Here is an 11893-nt window from a genome sequence, read left to right on the forward strand (position 1 = left end):
AAAAAAAAAAAAAAAAAAAAAAAAAAAAAAAAAAAAAACGATTTACATAAAACTTAACCAGAGATGAACGACAGCACAACTGGTTTCCTGCCAGATAAGGAGGACAGTGAGCACTCACCTTCTCTTTTCTTTGATCTATCCAAGTAGAACTTTTTATCCAGGAATAAAACTCATCTGTGCAAGTTGTCTTCTTACCCAAGGTCAGATCCACCCGACTCGTGTGTGCTGGGTCAGTTGATTCCCCCTGAGGTGGAGAACCACAAGAACCCCCCCACCTGACACCCACCACACCCACACCAACCACAAAATGTAAAAAGCTCCGAGAGCTGGGAGTTAACTGTCAGTCAAGTACTTGCCTAGCAAGTGGGGAGAGGTGGGAGGTCAGGGAGAGTCTGGGTCTGTTGCTATGCATGTCCCAGCCTTGCTGAGGAAGCAGGGACAGGCAGATCCCCCGGGCTTGCTGTCAGTCAAGCTCAGTTCCAGGCTGGTGAGATGTGGAGAAAGCCCAGCAACACCACATGAGGTTGTGCTCTGGCTTCCATAACACATATATCTGCATGTGCCCACCCACCACACAAGGTAAAATTCTGTACCAAATCACATCGTAATAAAATATTAATTTAAAAATCCCCAGGAAGGCAGGCCTTGGAAAAAGAAACAGGTCTGTAAAACCAGGGAAGAATGAAACACTTCACATCAACTGATCCCTATGCAGCTCAATTTTAAGTTCTTTAAAGTTCCTATGCTTAAACGATCTTGCAAAATATTAGAAATGTAAGAACAAGACCATATGCAACATAGTAAAATAAAGGATTTAAGAATATGTTGTCATTTTAAATTTTAATAAAATATATAATTTCATTACATAGAGTATCAAGTCCATCCACTCATTGTTAAGTTTTAGAAATATCTCTATAAAAGCTTAGTATTTGATTGGGAATTAGTCAACTATAACATCTCTACAGGTGCAGAGTTCCCACCATTACCTCCATTCTTATTTTGAAAAATACAGAAAAGTACAAAAAAATAAGACATGATATCCATATAACACAACTGAAAATTAGCTAGTATCTTCATCTATTTGCTTGCAATCTTTAAGAGACCGACTGCTCATATCAAAGCTGAAGCCCTCCCTCCCTCCCTCCCACCACTTGCGTCCTCACTCTCAGGCGCTGGTCTGCATCCTTCTGATGCATCTCAAACATTTACATGTATTTATACCATAATACACTGAGTTTCCAGAAGGAAATTTTAACTTGAAAGTCACTGTACTATATGCATCCTGTACATTGAGTTTCCCCCACATCACTTCCAGAGTCCTTCCAGTTATGTACACACCTCATCTGTTACATCTGCCAGATGTCTGCATAACAGTCCACCAAAAATTTTCTCATTCCAATTCCAACAGGCAGTTCAGTGCTAATATCTTGCTAGTCTAAATTAAGTCATGGTAAATTTCCTGGTGTCTCACCTCCTGAGCATAAATACTCATGAGCATTCTAAGTATTTTCAAATGTTACAAGGAATGTTTTCCCACTCCCAAAGTCAACCTTGTATAAAGTATAGCAATTCTTTATCTCTGCTTTCAATACCCATATATTTTACTTTTACTATGGTTTAGTTTGTGGTGTGCAGGCTTCCTTTTCAGAGAACAATTTACCTCTAAACGTCTTGGTGATCAGCTGAAGCAATTGTTTTCATGTCCTAAGTCCTGGTAAATGGACAGTATCACTCTGTAACTCCTGTCCTCAGTACCTGGACTAGTGACGGCCTGCAGAGCCATGCTGACGGCCGTCAGAACAGGCCTGCCTGCCACTCTTGACCACAGACGACTGTGTTCACAGTTCAGCACTGCTCTGCTTCTCTGAGGCACTCGCTGATTGCAGGCTTTTATCATACACACGTCTTTCCCTTCAGTGTGAATTCTCCGGTGTTCACGACATCTTCGTTAAATGTTTGGCTGATTTATGGTGCTTAGCCTCAGAATGACCAAACGATGCACTATGAGGTGTAAATTCCTAATGAACACTTCCCCATACTGAAGATATTCAGAGCGTTTAATGAGTATGGATTTTCTGGTGTCTAATGTGATGGGACTTCTGGCTGAAAGCCTTCCCACACTCACTGCACTGATAAGGCTTTTTACCTGTGTGGATTCTCAGATGTAGGGCCAGGGTTGAGAACTGGGAAAAGGCCTTCCCACATTCATTGCAGCCATAGGGTTTCTCACCCGTGTGGCTCCTCACATGCACGGTCAGAGATGAACTCTGAGAGAAGGCTTTCCCACAGACATTGCACTCGTAAGGCTTGTCGCCTGAATGAATCCTCACATGCACAATCAGTGATGTGCGCTGAGAGAAGGCCTTCCCACACTCATTGCACTCATACGGCTTCTCTCCAGTGTGGATGTTTTGATGTTTGATCAGGTACTTTTTCTGGCCAAAAGCTGTTCCACATTCGTTACACTTAAAGGGTTTCTCACCGATATGAATTTTCTCATGCTCAGTAAGATTTGATTTGCCACTAAAGGTTTTCCCACACTCCTTACATATGAAGGGCTTCTCTCCCGTGTGAGTTCTCTGATGTCTGATGAGGTTTGACTTCTGAATGAAAGCTTTCCCACAATCTTTGCACTCAAAAGGTTTCTCTCCAGTGTGAATTTTCTGATGGGTAAGCAAGTTTTCCTTCTGGCTAAAAGATTTTCCACAATCATTGCACTCGAATAGCTTCTCTCCGGTGTGAGTGTTCTGATGCTTAATGACATACTGTTTCTGGCTAAAGGCTTTCCCGCACTCGTTACACTCAAAAGGTTTCTCTCTATTATGAAAATGCTCGTGCTCTGTAAGGTTCGATTTGTGGCTGAAGAGTTTCCCACACACCTTACAGGCAAAGGGGCTTCCCCCACTTAAAATTCTCTGCTGACTGAGGTGTGACATCTGAATGGAAGCCTGATCTCATTCACAGCGCTTATCTCCAATATGAAAGTCTGGACGAACAAGGGTTTGCTCTTGACTGAGGGCGCTTCCACATTTCTTACAGTCCTAAGGCTTCTTTCTGCTCACTCAAATGCAGAGCAAGGGAGAGCTTTATCAGAACAAACTTTCTCCCCAGGGTAACTTTAACTGATAGTCAATGTTGTTTTTGCCAAGTTCACTTGCTCTCCTCCAGCAATGCTGAGAGCGCAGTCACCTGGCTCAAGGCTTTCAGTATTGCGGAGACACACGGCAGCTTCCTCTCAGCATGACTTCTCTGTTCAGGGAGACGGGACACTCAAGTAAATGCTTCCCAGCTTCTGGCAAGTCAGAGGCTTGTCCTCTGGTCTGTGCTCTCCACTAACAAACTGTAGGCATTTCCACACTGCACTCTACTTATAAGACATTCTTACCAGGAGCAGACTACGGTGGAGGATTTCCAAACTGTATAAAGCAGAGGATTTGTTCCCATACAACTGTTTAAATCTAAATTATGTTTCAAGCGCAAAACTTTAAGCTTTGAACAATGTTTTGGCTTTTAAAAATTGAAGTCTGTTCTGCAAAAAAAGAAAGAAATGAAGTCTGTGAGCACAGAAAAAGAGTGTTCCGATTCTTGCGTTCAACCCTCTCCCTGGTGGCGTCAACTGACCTCCAAAATGTGGGTGTTGCTCTGTGTGCTTGTCATTCCTCAGCTGCTTCTACAACAGATCACAAAGAACCATTTAAAGGAACACGGCTGATATATGGTAAGTACTCAACAAATTCTACCAGTTAATACTACTTAAATATTCACCGTTAACTGAGGACTAGCTCTCATAGTACTAGAACATGCTGTGCAAGTTCCCGAGAGGGAAGCAACCAGGGTGACACCCATGAACCTAACAACAGCCAACATGGCAAGCTCTCTCTTTGGGTTTAATAGTGGTACTCATATCTTGGTGGTAACCAACAGCTTTCTAATAGTACTTAAGGCATGCTTAACAGGAGGGAAATAATGTCTGGTACTGGAGACCTAGCCAACTAGCTGGGGTTAGTGAGGTTATGGATCTAAGAGGAATTCCTACCACTGCCACCTTACTAAACCAGCCCAATTTCTCACTACTCTCTAAATACATATCCTTATACCCACAGTTAATTGTGGCTCTTACCCCTCATCAAAAGCCTTCTCTTTACAATAGATGGAGACCATCCCAGAAGCCACGACTGGTCAAAATGCAAAGCACAACTGACTGTAGGGTGACAGCCCCAACAGACATGACACTTGCACAAGAACATCATGGAAGAGGGGGTGGACAGACAGTAAGAGCCAGAGGAGATTGTCTTCTAGAACTGACAGGGAGGCTATGCCTTTGATACTCAACAACAGGGCTGCCTCAACAGGGCCTGAGCAGGTCCTACACCCACAGACACATCATCATCAAAGGGAGACATCTCATCAGGCCCCACACCTAAACAAAGAACTCCCAACAACTAAGGAATGCTGAAAGAACAGAGCTTCCCCAGATATAACTCTCTTATTGGTTATCCAATTCCAATTAGTCATCCCTGAAATCATATACATACCAGTAACACTAAATGAACTGAGTACATACATACATATAAAAGAGGCCATGGATCTGAAAGGGAGCAGGGGAAAGGAAATGGAAGAACTTGAAGAAGGGGAGAATTATATAATTATACTTTAATTTCAAATATATGTATATATTCATCATATATATATATATATATATATATATATATATATATATCCCCATTATGAGGAATACACACACACACACACACACACACTCCCCATTAAGAGCAATGAAATTTCAGTTTTTTTAGTATATAGCTCATAGGCATGTTTGCCTACCACTCATGATGTTCTAAGTTAAACCCTCAGGCATGCACACACACACACACACACACACACACACACACACGCACTTGTTAGGTTTGTGCACTGTAACCTCAGCATCTTTATAATGTTCTTGATCAGTTATAATGTAATCTATCTCACCTGCCTTTTACCAGCTTAGTTCCTTCCCCTGCCCCCAACACAGACACACAGACCACAGACACACAGACACACACAGACACACACACACACACACACACACACACACAGGGTTTCTCTGTGTAATTGGCTGTTCTGGAACTCTGTAGAACAGGCTGGCCTTGAACTCCACCCACCTCTGTCCTGAGTGATGGGGCTAAAGGTGTGCACCACCGCTCAACCGCTCAGCTCTAGCTCTCACATTCTCGGTTGCATTTTTTGGAAACAGTGTTATGTAGCCCTGCTGACCTGGAAGTCTAAATCCTTCACACACACACACACACACACACACACACACACACACACCTTTCCTGTGTGCCACCACACTGGAGCCCTTAAGAGTTTTCAGTGTTCTACTTCTACTATAACTTTTCTTTTACTGTCCTTCATCTCATTTGTAAGACACTTGTGTGCCTTCAGGCTTTTTTGGTATTTTGTAATACAAACCAGTTTGTTTGACATTTACATCTTCTTAGTAGCTACATTTAATGAGCTTCACCAAACAAGCCCAGTCTTGCTCATGTTCTCTCTGCCTACATCTTGTGAATAAGATATTAGCTCTGAGCTACCACTCCAGCACTGGGCCTGCCTGTGGGCACACTTCCCACCATGACAGTCATGGACTCACCCTCTGAAACTGCAAGCAAGCCTCCAACTAAATGCTTTCTTCAATGAGTTGCTTTGGTCATGGTGTTTCTTCATAGCAATGGAAAACTACAACACAAATCATATTCTGCACTGGACAAGAAAAGCCTGTAACTTGCCTAATATAAAAGCACAGGTAGCCGCTGAGGTGGCTCAGCAACAGTGTTTGGCCTAGCAGCTCTGTAGTCAATCCCCAGCAGCAGCACTATTTATATCAAATTCAAATAAACACAAGGGTGTCCCCATCTCAATATTAAATATAAACAACACAGTAATCTATGCCAAGAAAAGTTAATAAAAAACTAAAAAGCTTCATATACTCTAATTACTACCACTGCATTCACTGTAGCGCTCAGAAGGAATAGCAATAACAATAGTAATAGAATAAAACCTCTGTGAAAACATTAAGGGTTGCTGAGATGGCCCACTGTGCAACCCTGACAACCTAAAGTGAGAACCTAGAACTCACACACACACATGTAAGAAGAGGTCTTACCTAGTTGTCTTCTGACCCTCGCAGATGGCACCTTGGCACCCACCTATACACCTCACACTCACAATAATGTTTGGGCTTTTTTTAATGTAAGCACTTAAGATTCCAAATGTCACCTGAATAAAGCATATGCTCACAGATAGGAGTGTCTAACATCATAAAGATGCTGCTTTCCTCTAAATCATTTTATAAATCTAAAACACTCTCAATAGAAAATTTTAGGGGGCGTTCTCCCTTCCTCAGAACTAGACAAGCCAATCCAAAAATTTACATGAAAAAAAGAAAAGAAAGAAAAAGAAAGAAGCAAGCCTACCATCCTAGCTACCCATGGTCTGAGGCAGGAAGGAGCAGGCTGAGTGGGCCAACATGCCTGGATTACTACGGGAATGCTGTACTAATGCCGTACAGGAGGTCTGAATTAAGGCCCTCACGCTGGCGTGGCAGGCACTTTACTGAAATGAACCAGCTATCTGGACCCTGGGTAGTTTCCATACAAATAACAATGAGCCAACCTCAAGGCCTGAATGTATATGACCTTGGCAGGGATTCCGGGAGTCTTAAATCAGACTGTTAACTTGTCTACAGAGAAGCTCTCCTACGCTACTGCAGCCCGTGAGGGAGTTTTATTTTATTTTCAAGATTATTTATTTATTTATTATGTGTAAGGACACTGTCGCTGTCCTCAGACACCAGAAGAGGGTGTCCAGTCTTTTTTACAGATGGTTGTGAGCCACCATGTGGTTGCTGGGAATTGAACTCAGGACCTCTGGAAGTGCAGTCAGTGCTCTTAACTGCTGAGCCATCTCTCCAGCCCCCAGGAGTTTTATTTTATCGATTGTAATCCCATCAGGTGCACCTCAATAAATATCCTGTGAAGTTCCTTAGCAATCCTTTGAAGATAATAGCTCCAAATCTACCGAAACGTCTATGTGACTCCTGCTGAAACACTCAAGTGCCACTCTTCCTTGACAAGCCCATGCATGTGCTATGGGACGCCTTCCTTCCTGGGTGCCCTCGTGCCTCTTGACCCTTATGATTTTAAGTCTGTGTTAAGGTATCTTCAGAATGAGGGTGCATGTCTCAGCTGGAAGACTGCTCGCCTGGCATACCGGAGGCCGTGGGTTCAATCCCTAGCACCACAGAAACTGGTTGTGTTGGCACACACCTGTAATTCTACAGATATGGATGTAGAGACAGATCAGCCACAGCTACTACACAGCCAGTTAAAAGCCAGCCTGTGCTAAATAATACCCTGTCCCTAAATATTTTAATAAACTCCGACTTTGGGGCAAGTAGAGGTGGATACTGAAACACTGAGTTTAATCTTTCTAGCACCATAGTGGAAAGAGAAATAGCTCCTTCAAGTTGTCCTGAGTGCCGTATGCATGATGTGTCACTCAAGAGAGCACACATAAATCGAGGAAAGGGAAAAGGAGAAATGTAATTAAAATACAATCTCAAAAATCGCAGAATATTTTCTAAGTTGAAGCCACTTGAGTCATGGTTCCTAAAACATTAAGGAACTGCTCACGCTGCTGCAGCAGCTGACAAAGTGAACGTGTTATACTTCCTTTTAGGAAAACAGCACAGGAAAAACAGGCGAAGACTACACACTGCTGAGCATGGCGGCACAACCCTGTAATCTAAGCACCCAGGAGGCAGAGGTGGAAGGACTGCAACAAGTTCAAGGCCAATCTGTCCGCAAAGCTAAGCTATACAGGGGAACCAGGATGACATCAGCTGATCTCAGAAAAACAGGTAAATTAGTGCAAATGAAGATATGGTGAAGCTGGCTGAATCCACATTCAGTAGCTAAGTGTAATAGAACCTTACAAAACACACACTGCATACCTGACTAAAGCATCCTGTAGTTGGTGGAAAGAGCTCCATGGGCTCATGTATTTGAATAACTGGTCCCCTATTGGCAGGACTATATGGGAAGAATTAGGAGGTGTGGTCTTGTCTGAGGAGGCGTGACACTAGGGGAGGGTTTTGAGGTTTCAAGACACTGCTAGTGCCCAAACTTACACAGGCACAAACATAAATAAATGATTTAAGAAACCGACTTTAGAACATATACTACACTCCTATGTATAAGTTATAAAGTAATTGGAGTTACTTGCCTTTGGCCTATCCATTCTAGTATCTCTAGTATCCCCACTCCCACAGTAAGTTATTTTTATAGAAATTCAAAGACAGCTACCTTATTCCTGACAAGTCTATATTCTGAACTTTATTCTAAGTCTGAGCCCTTTCAATGTCTATATAAAGCTCCCTCCTCATTCTTTTGCACACAGTGTATTTTACTAGATCAGCTTATTAGCATAGGTAATAGAGCCATCCTCTACTACTGGATGAGCATGAAATGTTTCTAATACTTTTCTAGGCTAAACTTTGCTGTCATAAGCAAACTTGTGCCTGTATTGTTTCACTCAGACATAGTAGATACATTTGTAGCATTAATTTCCAGAACTGTGGGCTAGGGATACAGCTCAGTCAGTCATTACACAACACCACAGAAAGAACTGCAACCAGCAAACCCTCACATTCTAGCTGCTTTTCTTTGGGGATTTCTTGTTGTTTTGTTTTTGTTCTTCAAGACAGGGTTCAGTTATGGGGGTCCTGAAACTCTGAGATCCAACTGCCTCTGCCTCCCAAGTGTTGGGGATTAAAGGTGTGTGTGTGTCCAGCTTCAGTGATATTTAAAATGCTACTTTTGTTTCCTTTTTGTTTTTACAATTTATCAACTAGTGGCAGCTATTAATAAATTTGAAGGCTACTCACTTGCAAATCTTAATTAGGTACTCCATTGCTTAACTTTTACCATTAAGAGAAAAGCCAAAGCTGCCTACGTCTTTAATGACTGCCACAGCAGGGAGAAGTTTTTTTACATATGCTACACAATTCACAGAGCTGTATTCATGAAGGAGTTATGACATCTATGATATAGCACAGCAATCACTAAGTTTTCTTCAAAAAAACAAAAAACATGGACCAGCGAGATAGCTCGCGGGTGGGGCGGGGGTGGGGTGGGAAAGGCGCTTTGCCTCCAAGGCTGACAACCTGGATTCGGACTCTACTCCCACACGGTGTTGGACAGAACAGACCGTGGCAAGCATGCCCACACAAATAAATGTAAAAAAAAAAAATTACAGCCGGGCCTGGTGGCGCAGGCCTTTAATCCCAGCACTCGGGAGGCAGAGGCAGGCGGATTTCTGAGTTCGAGGCCAGCCTGGTCTACCAAGTGAGTTCCAGGACAGCCAGAGCTATACAGAGAAACCCTGTCTCGAAAAACCAAAAAAAAAAAAAAAAAAAAATTACTTTAAAAAAAAAAAAAAAAAAAAAAAAAAATTACTTTAAATGAGGAACTGTGCCTAATCTAAATCTAATTAGACCCCTTAATCCTGGGTTTTTAGTGAAATGACGCTCTTCAAACCGAAACCCGAATTTGCCTAACAGCTCTATTAAAGTGCCTCAAAAATCAGAAATGGAGTCTAAGACTGGCACACCCGAGACAAACAATTCCAAACCAAATGCTTTCTTAATTAAGCATATCAGAGTTAATCTGCATTCTACCTCCATTCATAAACAACCGCGTTTTAGTACATAGATCGTCTTTTAAAATCTAAACATGTTTACTAAGGCTTACTGCACATATCAACAAAATCCATTTGCGTGTAAAACTCACCATCAATAAATACAGTTTTAAAATTATTTAACCCTTAGCTTGCCCCACCTTTCCAGTATTCAAATAAAACGGATGCTCTTCGGGAAGATGGCCCCGTTATGATTATCAGCACTTTCGACTCGGGAACTACCGCGCAGACGTGATACTTCAACATGGGTCTCCACATTGTCTCGTGAAGCACAGCCACCCACAATCCTACACCCAGCTCCACACCCACTCAATCATTCCAAATAGTGGGTCAAACTTTGCAGTCAAATTCGGTCTCAAACGCTCAAGCGTTCCTCAGAGGCCCCCCACCTCCGCCTTCACCAAGGCCCGATGCTCTTTCAGCCCACTCCCTGACCCCCGCGCTACTCCCCCAAAGATCGGAAACACTGCCCTCCAACCTCCCCGGACCCACCGACCCAGGACGCCCAGATCCCACCTCCTACCTTGGCGCCACGTGGACCCGACGGCCGTGCTGACCCGCGGACAAAGACCAAAATGTCCACTCGCTGCCCCTGCGTCTGCGCACTCAGGGAGTGAGCGAGCACTCCCAGAAGTCTCCGCGACATCTCAGGGTTTGTTCACTGAAGTCTAGCCAGGCTGGTGTCTACTATCGGCAATAATGCTTTTCCGACTTTGGACTACACTTCCCACAAGGCACTGCGGGCCGCTTATCCGTCTCCCACGCGCAAACCTGGCCGCCTCTTCTTGTGATTTGGGGTTTCTTAGAGTAGATTGTTGTCACTTGAACCCAAATAAACTCACGCCTAGTAGGATGTTTGGGGTGGGGACTTCCTCTTTGGTACTTCACGGGCGGCGTCTCAATAATACACTGAGCCTAGACCCCAAGGTGAAAGGACACCATCTTTGTCCGGGGCTGATGCGACTATGGACTACGTTTCCCAGAGTCCATAGCGAGCTGACATTGCAGCTCTTCTTTGGTGAAATCTTTAGCTTTGGCTGACTCAGGATGCGCGCGCCTTCTACGGAGACACAGGGTGAATGGTCTGGGGAGTCCAGGGCGGGGACCAGGCGTGTCCCGAATGGGGTTGCGCACGCTGAAGCAGGACTGGGCTGCGAGATTCTAATTGTGTTTTTGATTGTGGTGGTGACCGGTTGTCAGTGCTTATAAGTGTGCTGTTGTAATCGCCTGTCTTCAAGGTGTATATCTGATTGTTGCTGTGCAAACATATGTGATGTTATGTATTCCGGGATCTTGTGATTGTGGAAGTGGTATCCCGTGGTCCTGTAGTGTTATGTGCTCGATAACCTTTATTCCTGGGGGTGTGTGGATATAGTTGTAATTGTGACTGTGTTTCTATCTCTGGGTTAAGTGACCTTATGTAGTACTGTGTGCAGTATTCTGTGTCCGTGGCTCTGCATCAGCAGTGCGTGGGTATCCTTGTGTTCTTGGAGAGAAGGGAGAAAGAGGGAGAAGAACTTTTGAAAGTGTGTAATGCTGTGTGTATGCGGGTGTGGACTATCTTTGCTAATGAGTGACTGGCTCCCGAGTGAATGTTCAGTTATGGCTGGATGATGCAGAGTACTGTGCCTTCTGCGTGCCACCATGTGTGATTGTGCCTATGTAAGGAGGACCTTTAGGGATGTTAGGGAAGTGATTGTACCACAGTGGCAAGCAAACTGACTGTGTCTTTGTGCATCTCAAGAGTGGGTGACTGAAGCTAATCACTGTGGTATATACTCCTGTAATCCAAGCATTTGGGCTTCTGAGGCAAGAGGATCTCAAAATCAAAGCCAGCCTGGGATACATTACAAAAACCTGTCTCAGGAAAAATTAAAAAAACAAACAAACAAACAAACAGGTAGAAGGATGTTGGAGAGATGCCTAGGTGGATAAAGTTCTTGTGGCACAAGTCAGTTGTCATATTGTGTTTGTAATTATCCTGTAATCCAAGCTCCTACAGGATTCAGAGACAAGCATCCCCAAAGCCTCTCAGATGAACTAACTGGGAGTGTGTAGCAGTGAGCAGACTACAAGGTAGAAGGCTAGACCCAACACCCATGCAGTGAGCAGACTACAAGGTAGAAGGCTAGACCCAACACCCATGCAGTGA

The 11893-nt window shown here is 43.6% G+C and overlaps 2 protein-coding genes across 3 annotated transcripts in view; one reads left to right on the forward strand and one right to left on the reverse strand.

Annotated features, from left to right (window-relative positions):
* LOC115062693 (zinc finger protein 567-like) overlaps positions 1-11893 on the forward strand; it is a 28960-nt gene that overhangs the window by 9050 nt on the left and 8017 nt on the right. The gene's annotated exons all lie outside the window — the stretch shown is intronic.
* On the reverse strand, positions 1160-10358 carry Znf146 (zinc finger protein 146). Of its 2 annotated transcripts, none has more exons than XM_029537678.1 (3): positions 10265-10358; positions 3622-3670; positions 1160-3524 (listed from the first exon to the last, which is right to left on the reverse strand). In XM_029537678.1, exon 3 carries the CDS (start codon positions 2934-2936, stop codon positions 2058-2060), a length of 879 nt encoding a protein of 292 aa, XP_029393538.1. In that variant the 5' UTR covers positions 2937-3524; positions 3622-3670; positions 10265-10358; the 3' UTR covers positions 1160-2057. The 2 variants fall into 2 exon arrangements, with proteins under 2 accessions (XP_029393538.1, XP_029393528.1); XM_029537668.1 differs by having other exon boundaries at positions 1160-3529.

This window comes from Mus pahari, chromosome 1 (assembly GCF_900095145.1).
Source record: "Mus pahari chromosome 1, PAHARI_EIJ_v1.1, whole genome shotgun sequence".
NCBI lineage: Eukaryota > Metazoa > Chordata > Mammalia > Rodentia > Muridae > Mus > Mus pahari.